Source organism: Chiroxiphia lanceolata, chromosome 1, assembly GCF_009829145.1.
Source record: "Chiroxiphia lanceolata isolate bChiLan1 chromosome 1, bChiLan1.pri, whole genome shotgun sequence".
In the NCBI taxonomy this organism is placed as follows: domain Eukaryota; kingdom Metazoa; phylum Chordata; class Aves; order Passeriformes; family Pipridae; genus Chiroxiphia; species Chiroxiphia lanceolata.
Genome location: NC_045637.1, coordinates 27,156,950 through 27,177,061, shown reverse-complemented (window position 1 = coordinate 27,177,061; position 20,112 = coordinate 27,156,950). Strand labels below are relative to the sequence as shown.

The following is a 20,112-nucleotide window of genomic DNA, read 5'->3' as shown; positions in this document are numbered from 1 at the left end:
ATTATGTAGGACAAATTCCACACATTTATCACTTACTTTTCTAGATATAACTTGTTCAAGAAAACTAAGGATATTTTTTAATCGGTAAAACTGAAAAGAATGTAAAGGAAAATTATATTAACAGCAGTCACACCATTTGTTGAAGCAGAGCTATAGGTAATTCTGTTTCCAAGGAACAAAGTGTGAATTGTACAGGACACAGGAAGAAAGCGGAAATATATGCTGCAAACTTCTTCACTAATGGATCTTTTCTGGTGACCTTAGACAATGGAGTTCCTTTTCATGATGCACTAGCCCTGAAGGTACTCTCAGGAGACTTTAAGAAGACAGTATTGTTGGATAGCACATATTGCTACACACAGTGGAAGAGAGGTTTTTCCATTAAAGGCAGACAGTGTCATACCACTCTGCACAACTTTTCCAGAAAAGGAAGACCTTTTTCCATTTTCAGCCATTTTCTGCATCCTAGGGGAGTTCTAACTAAACAGAAGGAAAAAATAGCTGGAGAAAAGATTGGAAGTGTGACAGCTAAATACTAACTGAAACCAATAGTTACAATCTATTGATTTTAACCAATATTTTTGTAGTGTAGCATACTGTGTCTCCAAACCTTACAGCTAGCAAGGACATTTTAAGGGCATCTAATTTAAACAACTCAGGTAGAAGTCCTTTTGGGACAACACATTTATATGTCAGTAATATGTATATATTTGATGTAAAATAATTTTCTTTTTCTTAAAATCCAATAATTTCTACCAAAACAGTTGATCTGTAAAATTATAATTTTATTTGGTGATCTTTGGGGAATCTTTAATAAGTTGATTGCTTTACTTTTATGTTTAATGTTTATATTAGGTCAAGAAGAGTTCCTTTTTTTTTCATTTCTATAACTCTACAATTTTTATCAAGTGTTGCTAGTACTGTTACTTTGTCGAAGTGATGGCAAAACAATAAAAAGGGATGGCTAAGTGTAAATTCCATTTCTCTTTAAGTTTACAGTTATTCAGTTTTACTCTGGATATATCCACTTGAGAATGTCAGAGTTCATCAATTTGACTCAACATAGAAACTGTTTCTAATATTCTGATACTCTTAAGTACACCTAATATCTCAACAGCCAAATGAAAAAAATCTTCTTGAAATTAATATTGTTTGTCATCTACTATGAAAATCCATAGTGTATCTCAAACTGTTAGATTTCATGCTTCAGTTTTACTCTTAAATTAGAATTTAATTATTCAAAAGGGGTCACATTCTTCAACTCTGTGGCTAAATTCCCAAGTAATTTCAAGGATTATTTAAATAAATTGAGCTCCTGAGCTTGAGACTTGCCCATGAGATAAAAAAGTGGCTATTTTCAACTTGAAACTGGTACATGGCATACATGCCATTCAGAAGGCAGTAAAATCTGCCGCTAGACAATAATTACAGACCTCTGGATAAAGACAAAGAAAGGAAAGGATTTCATTTGATTAGACTCCAACTTTATTCATTTAACTCATCTGGGAAATATCCAGCAATAATTCTTCCAATGAAGGTCATAATTCTTCTTTAATTGTTTCCACCTGGTACCATACCGTCATCAATCCCCTGTTCTCCACCTCTCTATACTTGGCTCTCAGCCCACCACTCATGCCTTCCTAGTCTATCCTTGCACTGGTGTTAAGGGGCAAGGGCAAAGAGGTTTTGGTTTGGTTTTTTTTGTTGTGACAGACCACAGAACCTCCAGCATTGCTTCCTCCATTGCTGGATGCTTTCCCTGTATTCAGTCCCTATTTCTGTTTATACCATCTGAGAATTAATTCCTGCCCTGTTTCTGCTACAGTCTGACATGCTGAGCTTTTCCTTATAACCAAACCCCCATCCCCAGGATTCTGCAAGGTAAGTTGAAAATTACCAACAACTCTTGACTTCTCTAACTCCTTCTTTTATGCTCCTGTCATACGCCTGCCTATACATCGCCCCTTCCTTCCCCCCAAAAAATCTCAAACATGTAATGAAAATCCTTTAGCAGACAAAAATCTTCATCAGCAAATTAATGGATTAATAGACAAGCAAGAGAGTTAAGGCTTACTAACTCAAGCATTCAAAGACAGTCTACAAAGCCAAGATTGGTATACTTAGGTAAGCTCAGTTGCTTAACACGCTAACCCAAGGCATGCCCTGCCATGTTCCCAGGTATCCTGAGGAACTGTGAGACCCTAGAGAAATTAACCTGGGCAAAGGTGATCTCTTACTTCCCTTCCCAACACATTGCTTTTATGATTTCAGTAACTTCATTTTGAAGAGTCAGACTTTATACATAAAATCTGTAAATGTTTTGCGACTGGCCATTTTTCTCTGAGAAACTTTTGCCATGTTGCCTCACTGCAGTATGGATTATGAATGGAATTTAGATTTTGGAACATAAATGCAGTCTGCACACTAGTAAGCATACAAAATATATAGTAAATATGTAATGTTAAGGCAGTAAACAGTAATCATTTAATTTGTATTTTCAATCAGAATAGGAAAGAGTGATTAGTAATGGTGGTGTATCTATTTATCCAGGAACACAGACTTGGCTAGACAGGAAATTTTGTATTAGTGGAAGAGCATTTCACAATTTATTGATTTATGTCTAAACTAAATGAGAATATGTTCTATTGCTCTTGAGGTGGATGACATGAGACTGAAGTAGGTATTTTAATATCCTGTTTAATGTCAAGTTAGAAAATTAGGTTCTTCCTTAACCTTTGAGTTTTAGTCATAAAAAGACCGATGGTTCAGGACCCCCCAGCGTTTGACAATATACCGTCTATTCAAATGGAATGAGCTGCCAGCCCGAGGCTGGCAAAATCCTTAGCTGTTTATGGAAAAAAATATTTCCTGCCCATTGGGTTGTGAAGGTAGCTCAATAATTTTGAACAAATTCATGTAAAGTTATTTGTACATGCTTTTTATAGGTATACAGAAATTGAAAGCCTGTGTAGCATCGATAATAAGATTTATCTGGTGAGATAGGTTATATACAAAGAAAACACATAAGGGAAAAATAGGTCCTATCAGAAGGGAAAACAAAAACGATTGAACTGGGAGCTTCATGTTTTGGGACAAATACATTGCCCTTCCCTTGCACTTACACTGTTGCTGAAAAGAAAAGTGTTATCTATTCATATGAAAGGTCCTTTTTGTCTACCTATAATATTGAAGTTAAAAAGGATCCGATCATATATATTTGCAAAACAAAGATCCCACACTTTCCATTGCTTAAGCAAATATGACAGATTATCTTGTTGTGTGTTTCTGAATAATTGCACAACACTACCTGTCAGCAAATTGGTTTACGAGACTGAGTAACAGTGATTCTATAATTATTCTTCAACATTCAATGTCTTCTGGAAACCATGCTGCAGATCATCCTCCTAAGATAGCTTTGATGTTCATAAGTCTTAGCAAAGTGTTTCTATTAAAAGATTGCCTTTCAGTTCAGTTTGTTTATTTCAATTTTTTGTATATACCACATTTTCAGCTCAGAGCAAGAAGATGAATAGAAATAAACAATGACATATTTACAATAGGAATTTAGTGGCAAAGACCTTTACTAAGATATTGTGGTTTCAATGCAACCACAATACAATGACAAACTTCCTTTGTAAATGACAGATCTAATTGTAAAGTTAAAATTATAATTCATGGGAAAAAATCCAAGTGTTAAAGACACTGTATGTTGGGATGTGGCTATATTCCCAACAAAATCATCCCTATTATTCATGAATTGGTTTACCCTTTTTATCCCTCCATAATACGCAGTATTTATTTACCCTTACATTTTGAGGCATTACAGTTTCTGCTGACATGGGTATTTTCCTAAAATAGAACATTACAGCAGTCCCCTGATAGATGTTTAAGCCATGTGTATGTTTATTTTTTAATTTCTTTCTTGAACTTTCTAACTGAACAGACTGGGGAAGTGGAGTAGTGATGAATGAGAGTTTGCTTTAATAAAAAAAAAATAGAGAAATGTAGACATTTGATCTAACACTGAAAAATTCACAGCCTCCTACCTTGAAAACAAACATTTCCCGACGAAGAATAGCTAGAGTGTTGAAGTTCCCATCACAGATGTTAGGTTTGGCTCCAGGATAGGAAGGTTTGTCACCAGTGGGTGGCCGGGGAGGTTTAGGTTGCCTGTCATTCTTTCGTGGGTCTGCTGGAGGGACTGAACGATGTGGGGGCACGGTTGGCAGAGGTCTTGTTGGGGGTGGAATCCTGTCAGGTGGACCTTTAAAAATACAGCAGGATGTAATAGAGATGCCCACTCAAAGGAAAAATACACAATAAAAAAACAGTTGTAAGCAGTGCAAAACCTGCAGTGAAAGGGGAATGAAAAAGTGATCTAATATAGCTTTCTGATGTTATTAAATTGTAGAATTATAGAATATGCTGAGTTGGAAGGGGTCCATTATGATCATTGAGTCCAACTCTTGGCCTTGCAAAGGACACCCCAAGAATCACATCATGTGCCTGAGAGCATTGTCCAAACACTTCTTGAACTCAGACAGGCTTGGTGCTGGGACCACTTCCCCAAGGAGCTTGTTCCAGTGGTCAGCCAAGCACTGGTTATAAAGGGTATAAAGAATTACTACCAAAATAAAGGAAAACAATTACTTTTCACTGTCCAGGATCTTCCTCACTGGAACAATATTCCAATAAAAGCTGCAAAGGATGCTTAGGCCACCATCATTTCAGATGAGTTCAAAGCACATTATTTACCAACTGAGTAAGACCTATTATAACAGAATCATTGTGACTTGTACAAATAAATGAAAGCAAAAATCCTGTTCCTGTTATGATCTTCAGTCAATAGATTTTCAACCCTTATTTCTAGCTTATACTCATCAATTCATACGTGTATATATGTAACATACCTGACACTTACTACGGACCAAATTTTTAGACCAAGTACTGTCAGTTCATTAGCGACAGGACACCCCCAGCTTTCCCAAAAGCCCCTTGGTATATATAAGAGCTCTTAAAATTGGACCTCAAATTCTAGGCATCTCTATAAATAAAACCTCCATGATTCACAAATTTTCTTCAATATTCTGAAATTACTTCTTTTTTTTTCTTTTTTCCCCAATAAGTCTTAAAAAGGTAGATACCTGGTAGTTAAAGGAATTGTTTTGCAGATAAATGAATTTAAAAGAACCAAAGTGGAAAATTAAAACTCTGTGGAGCAATCTTGCAACATTTTTCTTCTTCCAAATACATTGTCTGTTATGATATACAGAGTTTAATGACAGGTAAAATAATTCCATAACAAATATGAATCCCACTCATAATTTCTCTACCTGAAAGTCAAAAGGCCATCCTACATAGATGCTGATCATAATCCTAATTGTATACTGAATGACTTGCAATGGGTGTACTGAAAATATCTTTCTCTTTCTACATATACAAATAACATTTAAATATATTCTTCACGTACAAAAAGATAGGAAGTTTCAGTTGGATCAGTAAGATTTCTGGAAACAAGACGAACACTTTCATTTTGTTCATTCTGTTCAAATCTCTCTCCAAATAATTTAAACACATAATACATTTCGACTTCAAAAAATAAAAACCATTTGCACGACCAGCTTCAGAAATACTTTTCAACTCTAAAACTGCATAAATAGCATTTGAATTTCTGAGAATTTTACAAAAACACAAACTTTTAAAAGAACAAGATGGATTGTGCATGGAAATCTTAAACTCGCCAACTGGTTGTCATACAATTTAATAAGGCATTTATTTTATTCACAATTTTAAGACTTGTGACATTTATAATTTACAGTTAATAATGGTGTTTCAAGGAATACTGCAGACCAAAGTAATTATTTTAATAGGTGTGACATTTTTATTGAGGCATATGATTCCAGATCACCTCTTGATTTTAAAGGGAGCAAAGGAATCAGTTTTGCAGTAGCTCATGTTGGAAAGTTTTTAACCCCAAACCAAATTTTTTTTATGCCATTTGGTGGTGATGTCAGATACTACTTCCCAGGGGTAACACATTTCTCCTAATGTATAGCCCACAGCTGTTAGAGCTTAGCAGCTAGTTTTCAGCAAAGTATTCTTGTCTAGCCCTTAAGTCTAGACTAGCAACTTATGAGGTCATGAGAAACAACCTTCCTTCCAGCTAATCACAGAGGAAAAAAACCTCAAGCAAACAAAGCTTGATCAGCCAATTATTTTGAAATTGCTATTTATGCTTTATGGAAGTAAATATCTCTGCTTGTTATATGATATTTTAAAAATCTTTTTAATATAAAACACCATGGATGCTGCAGAGTTCTAATTAGCAGTACAGTAATTCTACATGATAATAGTTGTACTTTCTAGTAGCAAAACTAAAAAAGGAATGTCCCTGAAAATATTCAAGATAAACATGACAAACCTTTAAGCAGAATAAATTGGGAGTACAAAATTGAATCCAATACAAATGTAATTGAGGAATATTAAGCAAATGGTATATACGGATACAGAGCATTAACATAGAGATACCACAGATTTTTCACTGCAGGAGAGAAAAATAAAATATTTTTTTAAAGGAAAAAACAGAATATTTAACATATACCAATGGAATCAAAGTCTTGAAAACCAAACCTAAAACTATGTCTTTGGAAATGTAAGGGAGTAATATGGCAGTTACTGTTACATTTAACCTATAATCATAATTATGTTACTGTTTTACCTTTTTTTTTTTTTAATTTTCAATTCCCTTGCCTTGTCAAATGGAATTCAATAAATGCAGAATTTATTTACATCATGTGTCTTTTATATCAGGTCATAAAAAACCTAAACAAATATATTTTAAAGAAGTAGGCCTTTTTTTTTTTCCTCCTAGGTAGCTCAAAATCTTGCACTGGTGATAAGATTATTTTGAGATCAATTTGTTATATTAATCACAAGAAAGAGTTTTTCTGCGACCTCAGATTTTGTACAGCCAGGGGACTGTTTTGCATTATAAATTATAAACTGAAAAGCAATCAATTCATCCAGTTATATGAGCTTGGATTCCTGTACAAATAAGCTCATGATAGTTAAAGGCCTGTATTTCTTAATATTTTTATAGTTTGGAATCCCTTTGCAAATATTTTCTTTAGGGATTTTTTTAACATTTAAAATTACTATTCCAGACGAGTGCAAATTTGAATGCAAGTTGTGAACAGTGAACAGAAACAAAGTAAGATAGCTTCACCAAAATCTTTGGATTATCTACTCTCAAGGAGGACTCTGGCCTAACAACTGGTCAAGTCCATACTAACAATCTCTTTTGGAGAAGTGATATGGGCAGTCGGAGGACCTCAAAGGTGTTCTGAAGCAAAATACTTGCACAAAATTAAAGCATGACATACCATATATCTTCTGGATGCCCTGTAAATCATCATTAGGTAGTTTGAAGTTGTCAGTTTCCATATACTGGTAAAATGGAGCCATGATTGCAGTGGGATCATTAGAGTGCTCCAAGCCCAAAGCATGTCCCAGTTCATGCACTGCAACTAGAAAGAGATCATTTCCTGTGAAGAGAAGAAAAAGAAAAAGACCTTTGAAACCATAAACATATTAACAGAAATAACACATGTGGAGGGCTCTGCACTTGCAAGACATTTTCACTGAATTTGAATTTCACAAGGTAATGATTAATAATTAATAGATCAGCAAGGATACAAAGCATAATGTGGCAGCAAAAAACAGTTTTCTCTTTTTTTTTTCCTTTTTTAAACAAAGAAAACATGATTTTTAAATGTATGATGCTGTTACAGACACCATAAATTTTTTTAACTGATGCACATGGTAAGTGTCGGGTTCAAGTGTCATAGCTCACATCTAGGCTTGTGTGCAGTTTCTGACTTGAAGCTGATGTTGCAGTGAACCTGACTAGAAATGCTTTCATTAAGACATAGTTCCAAAAGGAAAATATCCTTGCTTTGTGGGTTAAACTTCACAAACCGAGGACTACCTATTTAGGACAAACCCCACAGGGTACTTAGTCATCCAAGTACCTGTAATCAGACCCCCGTTGATTATTTGTCGATGTTGTCCATTTCTGAATAACCATAACTGAAATCCTAATGAGGAAAATATGGGTGTTGTGCCATTCTTCTTAAAATAGGATGTCCTTATATATTTCATTGTGCAATTCCCTTATAAGTGTAGTTCCTTGCTTAAGTATTAGAACCTTTTTATTTTTGTAGGACTAAAAAAACCAAATAGACCAATTTAATTTTTTTGTTATTCAATTCTAAAAAGCATCTTTAAATTTTTTATTATAGGGTATTTGACACAAGTGGAAGATTTAGCAGTAGAATTATGGTACTCTGTGAAGCAAACACAAATCAAAGCCAATAAGATTGTTTCTAAAAGATTTTCAGAGTTGGACCTCTATGGTATTAATTTTGTCCATTTTTACTTATCTAAGACTTAGTTCTGCACATCTTTCTATGAGTCTTTCGTACAGATTCTGTTGCAGTCAACCTGTCACAAAACGAGACTTTGAGAAAATGTTTTACATCGGGAGAAAGGTTCCAGTCAGCTGGAAAGGGTCACATCTGGAATACTGCTCATTTTCACCACCTATGGATGGGAGGAACTATCCTCCAGAAGTGTGATCCTGTCCCACTGACAAGAGAAATACTCTAGATTACCAGCTTGTGCTGACCATCTAACTTTTAGATGGCTGGACCCAAAGGAAATTCTTGCCATCCACAGTAGGTAGTTTCTTGTTGAAAGAAAAATATAAATAATTAAAGGCCTGTACTGTGGCCTAGTAATCGCATATTGGAAAAAGAAAATGGTCAGTGTTAACTCTTGTCCTATATTCTGTAAATTCTTTGGGGATAGACACTTATTTTCCACTGCTGGCACTTGATCTGGAAGTACTATAATATTAATAGTAATAATATTAAGAAGAATTTAGCAAAAAAAATTGCATATATATGTTACAGAACTTTGAGGACATAGTTGATAGTATTTCAATTTTTAAAGTCTTTTCTCTTGTTGACACAAATAAATAAACTTTCTCCCATGAAAGAGAAAACACTTGGCAGTAGATGTCTTCATGATGTATGGAGCCATGCTAATGTTTGTAAAATAAATGTTTGAATAAAAGCATGAAAACAGACACAAGTAAAACTGTGTGCTTAGTTCACAGAGTCTTTTCATACCTTCTCATTCTTAATATGGAAATATGAAAACTAAATGTTCTTGATCTTTTATTCAATGTAATTGTGCAGAAAAATCACATTTTTCAGAAATTAATGTGACATAATGTGCTTCTAGAAATGAGAAGTTTATCCTATCATTTATAATTATGTGGTTCCCAGATGAAGTGTTTTATGACAATATTTTTCTTAGATGCAGTTCTTTTTATAGTAAAGCAGATTCTCAATGTGCCGTTGCAATAGGTTTGCTAAGCTTGACTGTCCTGGTGACAAAGAGTCTCAATGTCTGAATCTGCCCTTTTATGTGCAAACAAAGCTGATCTTGACATCACCTCACATGAATAATCCTCAGCTTCTGTAGCTAAGCTCAGCACTGGAAGTGACGCACAGAAGGAACTCTGTAAAGATTTTCATTCTGCACTAATAATGGACTAATTAACGTAATTTTAAAAAATCATAGGCTTAAACTGAAAAGACACGAAAGAACATGTTACTATACTATAACTATTGTACTATGACAACATGTCTCAGATTATTTTTCCATTCTTTTCTGCATTTTATGGAAGTTAGAGTTCTAAACTAGGTTTATTAGAATGCAATATTTCTTTCCTTGGTGTTAACTCAAATATTTAAGAAGCAACCTTCTTTTGCTTTTCAGACCTGTGACGGGCAAATTTGCCTCCTAGACCCATGTTTCCTATGTAATAATTAACAATATTAAGTAGTCTAAGTCCTATATTAAAAATTGCACTCATAAGTTGGCCACAGTATTGACTGAACCATTTTCAAATAGTTTTTAATTAATAGTATTTATTCTACCGCTATAATTAGGTTCGTTAGTATCAGTAGACCAAAAGTGTTTTACATGTGGAATCCAACCTCTACTATTTGAGGTAGGACATCTGGGAAGTTAACTTGTTATACTTTCTAAAATTTCAAGAAACCACGGTCAACAAACAGTCTTGGAAGAGTCTACTGCTTCTATTTGTGCCAGTTATGCAATGCGTGAAGAATTAATACATTCTTTGGTTATCAGTCCTTATTGATTCCCCATACAGATCTCCAGGAACTTCTGTGTTTTGGTCCATGTTGACTTTGAAAGGCGAAGTACACAGTAACAGGGAAATAAATAAAAAGCACTTTCAGACACTGGTATATCTTCCTTCCAGGATCAGATATAACGAGCATATGGTAGAGCACTTTTAGAGTACTGCTTCCAAATGACAGTGGGACCATGTCAGATAACAGATATTATGCAAGGGCTGGCTGTTTCTTAGCATGACTTTTTCCCTTTGCCTTTTGAATAGGGGATATTATGTAAAAATGAAAAAAAAAAAAAAAGACATTGCATTCAGTATCTGACTGTCCCTCTGGATTCAGTATTTATTTCCACCCCATGCAATGCAACTTTCAGCCATCAGGGGAGCTATTAAGTGTGGTAAAGGCAGAGTAGCCCTTGAGCGAATGAATAAGGGGGAAGGGAGAAGGTCACAGGAAAGAGCTAGGAGAATAATATTCTTGCCTGGGGTGACAACGATTTAACAGGCAACATATTTTCTACTTGTAGTCAAATAGCCCCATTATTCACAACAATTTCCATCAAGAGTCATGATTGTCTTCAGGGCATCCTGAATTTAAACTGACCCAAATAACTTAATGCATTGAAACTGAGGTTTAAACTAGCTCAAGATGTGAGTCCAATGCAGGTAGGACCTTATTATCTTAGTTTCCAGTCTTCTTTCTGTGCATACAATTAGATTTCTCCAATTAGGCAACAATTACTCAGGCCAGCGTTGCTTTAGGGAGCAGACTTGCCCTGAGTATCTCAATGTTACTGTAACAAACTACTGAGAGAGTGGAAGGACAACCCTAAGTGCTCGCTGGCTCTTTCAGGGCTGCATGGAAGTGTACTTGTGACTGCAAGGTTGATAGTAGGCCAACTTCAGTTCCTTGGCCAGTACTCAGTGTAAGATGAAGGAGTGTAAAGGCAAGTAAATATTCATACCAGTTCAGGCTAGCTTTGTTATCCTATTGAGATTGGGTACTTTTTATATTTTCAGTCCCCATCATTGAAGGAGAGAGTCCCAAACAATTCTATATTTCAGCATACATTATCCAAGTAGAAACACATATTTCAATCCACTCAGCAAAATGAAGCACCACCACAAACAAGTTGAGAGTAACAAAATTAAAATCCATATGACTCTGACGATTTTTAAAGTAAAAGTTGCCACTGAAGGATATACAATGGTGAATATTCATTGTGATAGCCTCAGTTACATCTTGTATTTATAGACAGAGTAGTACAATAATATTAGAAAATATGTTCCACAAGTCCAAAATTTGTGCATCTCTGTTCTTGTGTTCCCCATTAGCATGGAGATTTGGAATAGAACGTCTGTAAGTTCAAAAAGATTGTGATTTTTTTTCTTATTTTATCTCAAGTTTGATTTCACAAGGGAAAAAATAGAGATACTGTGTGTAAAGAACTAAGACAAAATTATTATTTTTATACTGACACTTTTCTCTGAGGCTCTAAACTATTTTAGGCACTAAATCTGCCTGACTTTACAAGCACTGCCCAAACTCCAGAATATAAATATGTATTACTATATCAAATATTCAACAGCCAGCACTGTGGAGCATGTTGTATGGGGAAACTTTTCCCTGTAGGTAATATATGCACTATTTTTCATGTCTACAGATAAACAAAGCTAATATATTTGTCCATAGTAAGCTATCAAGAAAACCTAGGTCTGAAGATATTAATTCCCATTCGATGGTACCTGAGTTCAATTTATAAAAGCAATACCCTAGTGTCTTAACATGTGACCTCAATTTTGAAGACTTCTCCATCCAGAGAAAAACAAAAAAATCTAGAAACTGAATTTCAAATTACAAACTGCAAAAATACAAAGATGTTTTACACACATACACTCTTCCTTCCAAAGACTATTTTACTTCATTTTTCAAGTGATGTAAATAGATGTTTTCTAATAAAATCCATATAAATCTGAAATGGAAATCTGCACAAGAAAAACTTCTTTTACAGTCCCATTATCAACAAGTCAGTACTTCAAAGGCAAATTCACATCTAATCAGAAATCTCACACACACATACTATCCATGAGTTTCTGTTAGACGTATTCAGAATTTGCATTTTCATTATTCTGTTCATTTGTACCCCCATTTGACTCATCAAACCAATGTTGATAATCTCTACCAGATAAAATATCACAAACTCTAGAGTAAGATTCTTACTCCACAAAGCATATAGAGAAGTGAAAAAAAAAAAGTTTTGCATCTTTGTTATTCCTATCCTTTCCAGACAGCACAGAATTTGAACATGCTATTTCAACAGTCAGTCATAAAAGAAGATTCTTTCTCTCTCTGACCTTATTACAATAGAGTGGAATTGAGTATATACATTACGTATGCACTTACATAAGCACAATATATGTATATATATGCTATACTGAGAGTATACACGGACCTAAATATAAATCATAGGCATACTCTTACCCAAATAAAGGTGCAACTTTTTCCAGTCTAAGAAATCATATATAGTTGCTTGACATTATCTCAGACTTCAGCCATTGGCACTAAAATTTAGTAGCTTGGTGGTTATTCTGGAAAGAAAGTTTTGCTAAAAGATGGATGCAGCAGCTTTGAAAAATGAAGAGCTAAACTAATTTTTTGTGGGTTTAAATAAAAATGTATGTTCATTTTCTATATGAATTTAGTGCATCTACTTTTTACACACAGTATTTTAAACAATAATTTTTCAATAATATATCTATAAATTTAGCCTTTTCATTGTGACAAAAGACAATGACCTAAAAATGTCTTCTTTCACTCTATTATTACATACACTAACATACACAATAAAATCTTTTCAAGAAGACATATGTATATATGCAGAAACAGAGGTAGGTACAAAGTACGTACTAATTACTCTTTGTACAATTGAAAATACCTACAATGATATGTGTATATTTTTGATACCCTATTCTATTCTAAAAAGATGAACAGATTAGTGTGAAATTTAAGTTTGCTTGCTTGAAATTTGAAAAGGGCACATTCCTAAAGAGAAACACCGTCTTCAGGTGACTCAGATCGCTGATGAGATGTGAAGAGGACATGTGAGTTTAGAGGTGTGTATGCCCTTCCTGACAGTGTATAACTGTTTCTGCCCATATTGTGGGCACAATTTAGAAGAATTGAGGAGACCACATTCTTTTATAATACAGATCAGCCTGTGCTTTGGAAGGTAAGGACATGCAAAAGGTAAGAATTTCTGCCTTACTACTTAGATCTGTTACCAAGTACATTCTGTAACTTTCCAGTAAATTGTTTGATACGGGTGGAATTAATTACTTTATGTATTTTTAATTTTCTTTCTATAAAAGGCATGGGTATAAGGATATTTCTACTTTGTTTCTCACAGTTTCAATCACTAGTGCTGAAAAACTTGAAAACTATTCTGACTAGTGAATCAATATCAACTTCTCCAAAAGAAGAGATGTGAAGCAGTTGGAGACACTCCTAGGGGATGTAAAGAAGACATAAGAGCTAGCATCAATATGATCATATGTATTCCTTCCGCAAATAAAATGCTTATGGCTTTATTTCATGCTTTGAGGAAAGCCTGCTGTGACAGGGAACCTAGCAAAAACCTAGCAAACTAAAAAAATCCCTACATTTATGTTGAATTTCTAGCTCCTGAGATCAACTTCTTCGTCACTCAGGTCCACTACTGAATTTGTATATTATTTTCAAATGGTACTTTCATTCCATTAGTAATAAATTCATATTGATTAACAGACTGAAAAGTTTCATTTTGGGTGTTTTCTTTAGATAATAACTATCTTAAATAAATTTGAATTATGATGAAATTTTGCATTTTGCTAGAAAAGACCTTTCCAAATTAATTTATCTCAGCAAGCTCACAATAGTAAAATGTTTCAAAATACATTGATCATTACCCTTGTTGCTAAATAACATTTACGCTATTTTTTTTCCCAGTAGTCCAATGCAATTACAAATGCTGCAAATACTGCAGCAGCCTTATCTATTTATACTCTTTCCTGTCTTTTCTTTGTTTCTGTTTTTATTTTTTAGTGGAAACAATAAGCTAGAGAAGTATTTAAAACTTCTTTCTGATGGTTGTGAGAATGAACACATGCTCAGACTGAAGATTTGGATATGTGCATGAAAAGAGTGTGTATCATACAATTCTCAGCTATCCTCCATGGTCCTGTGGGTAAGTCAAGTGACAAAAACAAATGTAGAGTTTGCCTCTAAGTCACTCAGCTGAAGTGTTGGCTTTTTAACACCGTGCCTTCTTTTGTTTTGAATGGATGATTTTTTTGTCTTCATTTGCCCAAATGTCCTGTGTGTCCACCTCTGAAGAAATATTTGTAAATACTAGGACGAAGTCAAAGTCACACTGAAAATATTCACAATAGACATAAACTACCATGGGGCAGAAATCATAGAATTGTTTGGGTTGAAAGAGACCTTAAAGACCACCTTAGTTCCAACCCTCCTGCTATGGGCAGGGACACCTTCCACTAGACTAGGTTGCTCACAGTTCCATTAAACCTGGCCTCAAACACTTCCAGGGATGGAGCATCCACAGCTTCTCTGGGCAGCCTGTTCCAGCATCTCACCACCTTTCAGAACTCTGAAAAGGTCCTATAGACCACCAAAATCCCTGCAATAGAATGCATGTAGCATTTCATTTATGTGTAAATCTTGTGTTGGCTCTCTGCACAGATTTTTTTTTTCACTCCATGTCAGTTAAACTACTGAGAGCAATTATATTATCCTCTAAATTAACTCACATTAAACCCATCAAAACTAGGCCATTATTCTTACCGTATCATTGCATCTACTTAACACATACATATGATTTTGAGATTTTTTAAAGAGAACGTGACATAGTGGTGTGTATGTGTATATATATGTGTGTATACATATATATGAATTTTTTTATATGAACCATTCTTCCTTCACTGTTATTTTGCTTGTTTAATTCATATTAAGGAAAAATGTCAAGATGATTTGTCATTTGTTGGTTTTTGGTTTTTTTCCATTGGACTGCTGATAAAAAGAAGTGGGAATTTTGAATACTAATTGGCAAAGAGTTTAGAAGAAAAAAAATCATTAAAAGTTCTCTGATCTGAAAAACTGACATGTTTTCTAAGAAGTCTACAGACTTCAAAGGGAGACCTTATCCAAGTGTGCACCATATTTTAAATTGAGACAGCTTCAAACTGGGGATCATGTACATGGAAAAAGTGACAGAAAGACAAACATGCCACTTTGGTTTTACTTTGTTAAAATTTACTCACATGAAATGCTCTGATCTATTGGATAATCTGCTGCTAAGATGCTATGATTCTATATCCATACAGCTGTATGTTCCTACAGCTAGAGGAACCACTGGGAGCCTCTTTAGCACTTGAAGAATAATGTGGGCTTGATGCCAGTGACTCTTGGCACTTGTTGGCACGGAGGTGCCTGAGCACCTGCCAGGGAGGGACAGCCTCCAAGATGAAAGATTGCAGAGGACAGCGCAAAGGGTGCTGGAAAGGATAAGATGGTCAGGCTGCTAAGTCATGCTTCTGGGCCTCCCAGCAGAGGAAAGCCTATGGAAGAATTTGCTTATAGAGGAAGATGAAAGCAGGAGTTTGTTGCCCCTGCCAAAGTGCAAGAGAGACTGGACATTAGAATGTTAGCCAGGGCAGAAGTCAATCCTGGCACACTTCCCCTTCTATGAGTTAGGAGCTCAGCAGAACCCCAGAATGAGGTGACAGCGGATGGCTCTGGCAGGGAGAAGAGGCAATGCCAGAGGTCCCAGGTTTGATGGTTTTCAGACCAGAGCTTCCCACTGGAAAGAAGGGAGCTGAGTGCAGAGTCACTGGGGGCACGATATTCCACAGCTGCTCTGCCACATAGGCATGTCAGGAAAATTATCTCTGCACCTCTGCCAGCCACTATGGCCAGCCCTGGCAGTAGCATAAGTGACCATTAAAAACTCAAACCAGCTAAGGACTGACTGTTGATATATGTCTATATTTTAGTTGCTAACTCTTCCTGAAGCTCAGGCCCTAATACTTTTGCTGTTTCCGCTAGCCCTGCTAGCTGGAGTACAGAAAGCAACATTAATTCCATGTCACTAAAGCATCTTTAGTGTCCTGAATACTCAGTGATAATCCCATTTCCTCATACTTACATTCTATCAGTTCCTAAAATGCATCATAAGAAAGGAGCTATATATGATTCTTAAAAATGGGAAACTAAAAGTATGTTTACAGATTACCATACTACCAGCTATGCATTCAAATATTCAGAGGTGCAACCTATTTGTGAAATACCATATTTAGACCAATAGAAGAATGTTTGTCCTGCCATACCAAGAGAGATGGGAGATGGCTGACACCAGCAATTACCTTTTCTGAGTACTACAATGACCTCTTCCCAAAACAGGCATTTCTGGGACTGACAGATTTCTTTTTACCCCAGTTGGTACTGTTATTTTGAAGCACTTATCACTTTGGTTCTCCTCTAATCTGAAATGGCATGATTCAACATCACTGGTGGAAGTTATCTAGCTATACAACACTGTAAAACAAATTCCTATACCTGCACCCCTCACAGCAAGACATGAGAAACAGGTATTTCAGAACATGATTCATCTAGTTTATTTTAGACATCCACTTCACGATGCAACAAACCTTACCCAGGAAGGCAATATATCTCTCCTCTAACTCTAAAGGGGACTCCATGAGATTAAGTCAGATACAAACATCAACATATGGTCAGATTAATTCCACTCCCTCAAGTCTTCTGGCTTTTGATTTAGGTCTTTTCATTTAAGTCCGTGGCAAAACATTAATTATAGAAGTACAGGATATGGACTTGAGTGATATATGTACAAAACCAGGAAGCATTCACATAGACATGAAGTAGAAACTTAAATCTGTCCACTAGGGAAAAGGAAACCAACAACAAAAAACCACAACATCAACAACAAACAAACACCCTCAAAACCCAAACAAAACCAACAAAACAAACAAATGCCATCAGAAAACATTTTGCACAAAAAATATTGCTCTTTTAATTTGCATGGTTTTCAGCTTTAATCTTTATTTCCCCAATCTGATGTTTAAGCTGTAGATGTTTCCAGCTATTGGAATTCAAATCAGTTAGGAAGGAGTCTAAATATAGATTAAAAACATTTTTGCCTCAAGAACATATGGTTTGGACATTTTAAAGTGAAGAATTGTCAGGAAAAACACAAATTATTCTCTAGGTTTGAGAGCAGATATTGTAGAAAATCTTTCATTAGTTAATCTTATACTATTCTTACAAGTCAAATATAATACTATCTTATATTTTAGGGTTATCTTACATTCTTCTACTTTTTCAAAAACAATCCATTAAATTTCTGACTAATAGATAAATAAATATGTAATTACTGTAAAATTCTTGTCTCATTCTCTCAGGAAACCATGACAACATTCATATCAATTGGAAACATGATTTTTCAGATTCTGTTTGCCCCTAAAAAGGCAGGAGAAATGAGAAGGCAGTGCAGTAATAATATCCTATAGAACATCTTCGGTATGTCCTAAATCTGCTGTCTTGGTGAAAAAGTCTCCATTAAGTGGTCCTAGCAACAAATAGAGACTTGATGATCTCTGGATCACATGAGAGTTGGAGTGCTAAGCCTGATGCCTGCTTTAAATGGCTGAAATGTCACTTTCTGTTTAAAGGAAGAATTTGAGGTTCAGAGATAATGCCTCTTTCCTGAATTATTGCTACTAGCAGATCAGACTGAAAAGAAAAATAAATCATTTCAAGCTATTAATTAATGTTGTGAACTCTTTTAAATTTATTTGCAGTAGTAAAGGGAATGTTCTCTTTTTTTTACCAAACATGTTTGAGATATGGCTTTTCACAGGCTCTCCATAGCAAGTAATCTTTCAAGAACCTGAAATTCAGTCTCTGGTGTGAAATCTGATAGCTCATAAGGCAGTTTCCTTATTATTAGCATTAGTTTTATTACTATTATTTTTGTATCATATATTTTAAAGAAATATTGCTTTATGTAAGCTGATGGAGCACACATGAAAATGCACAGAGGATAAGACAAAAAAAGCACTGGAACATGTTAATTTTTTTCCTTTTTTCCCCTCCTTCTCCATAACTTTCTGACATGTATAAAAATTATATGAAGCTCTCTCGGATTCAGGACTCAAAATCTTCTAAGTTTCTTTCTAAGAGGAGAAAGGACCTAGATTTATTTATTTATTTATTTATTTGTTATGTGTGTAGTGTTACTTTTTTTCTTTGTCATTCCTCACACGTGAGGTGTTGTGAGGTTGAAAAAACAATCATGAAGGGGCTGGCCCACATTTTATGTATGGACTCATTCAAAATAAATCTATTTGCATAAGCAAAAATGCCTTCCCAATGGTCTTCTCCAGCATAATGCAGGGAGAAAGTCAGAAAGAAAGACAAAAAGAGAAAACAAACCCAAAAACTCCAACATTGTTAGTTTCAACTTACTAATCATTTTAACAAATATTTTTCAGTTAAATTTCCTCATGTAAACTCGGTTGTCCTAACAGACGAATATGAGGGTCTGATTAAATTAATCCATTTTGGGAGATAAACTTGACTTCATTGTTGCACATACAGCTGTTTGAGACAGACACCCCTAAAAAAACCCCAAAACGGTAGTTCTTTTTCAGTGAATGTAGGGGCAAATGCTGCCAAAACTGTCTGCAAGGACCCATGCTGCCTTTCAGCTAGATGTTTCCTTGGCAGCAAAGTTGATGCAATAGACAATGTGAACTTTCCTCATTTATTTCGATGCAAAGTCAGCCAGGTCTGCTGTAACACTTTTCATTAGCAGTTTAAGATCGGACAGCTGATCGCAAACTGAGGCAGATGGCAAACATAAGCAGTTTGTTCTGCTGGCCCTGGTATGTGGGAAACAACCTACAGTTGCAGCTTGAATGAATAGCTGAGTTTGCAACTTCACTAAATACTCCAGAAAGGCTTGCAACGATCTGTGTTTACCTACACTGTGATGGAAGCAATATGCAATTATTTGGCTCAGGTTATGCTGCCTTTTTGGGTTGCAACCTGTGTCACGACCATCTCACCAGCAAATGAACGACAGTGTAAATATCACCTTGCTTCTGTAGACACGAAAAGCACAATGTAAGATGCATGTTGTCGTCTACATTCCCATTGTTTTAATTGAGACTATTGCAAAGTCAATCCTCCTGACATATTCCTCAACCTCTCTTTCTGTTTGCATAATAGGGCATGTGGTAATTTTAGGCCAAGAAGGAGACCAAGAGCATAATATAGTACCCTGATAGACCCTGGGATGTATGAAAAGCATCTAGTTAAACACACATCTAGAACATAGAGCTGGATTCATCCACAAGACTGCTTTCACTGACAGCCAATGTTTAACAGATTTCCTTTTCAACAACATGCAAATGAAGTGTTTTCCTCAAAGCCAAAAGGGTGCTTCATGAAAGCAAAAAAACTCCCCCAAAAATATAAAAATGAGGTCATTACCTTGCCAACAGTTAACACTTTCCATCATCTGGCTTCCAGCCAGTAGGTGCAGTCCAGCAGACAGATTCTCTTCTCCTATCTGCATATTTCTATGTCCAATGGCTGAGTCCTCACAAGCAGCTAGGGCCCTTAATTTTTTGTTTGTTTTTTTAAATAATTTCCCATCTCTTCAATAACTGAAAGGGATTTTTCTATTCTCAAGCACAGCTTTGCATACCATGACCATATTTTCAAGGATACATTTTATCCATCAGACACTGAATATCTAAGAGTTACCCTTTTAGGTAAGATCTTGGAGTGACCGTATATGGGACAG

The 20,112-nt window shown here is 35.4% G+C and overlaps 1 protein-coding gene across 1 annotated transcript in view; it reads right to left on the bottom strand.

The window, feature by feature from the left end:
- The window catches only part of MMP16 (matrix metallopeptidase 16), a 171,494-nt gene that overhangs the window by 44,724 nt on the left and 106,658 nt on the right, over nucleotides 1-20,112 (bottom strand). The window contains exons 5-6 of the mRNA XM_032690884.1: nucleotides 7,383-7,544; nucleotides 4,047-4,264 (exon numbers count right to left, since the gene is read on the bottom strand). Of these exons, the coding sequence (XP_032546775.1) occupies nucleotides 4,047-4,264; nucleotides 7,383-7,544 (380 nt within the window). The remainder of the gene's footprint in view (nucleotides 1-4,046; nucleotides 4,265-7,382; nucleotides 7,545-20,112) is intronic.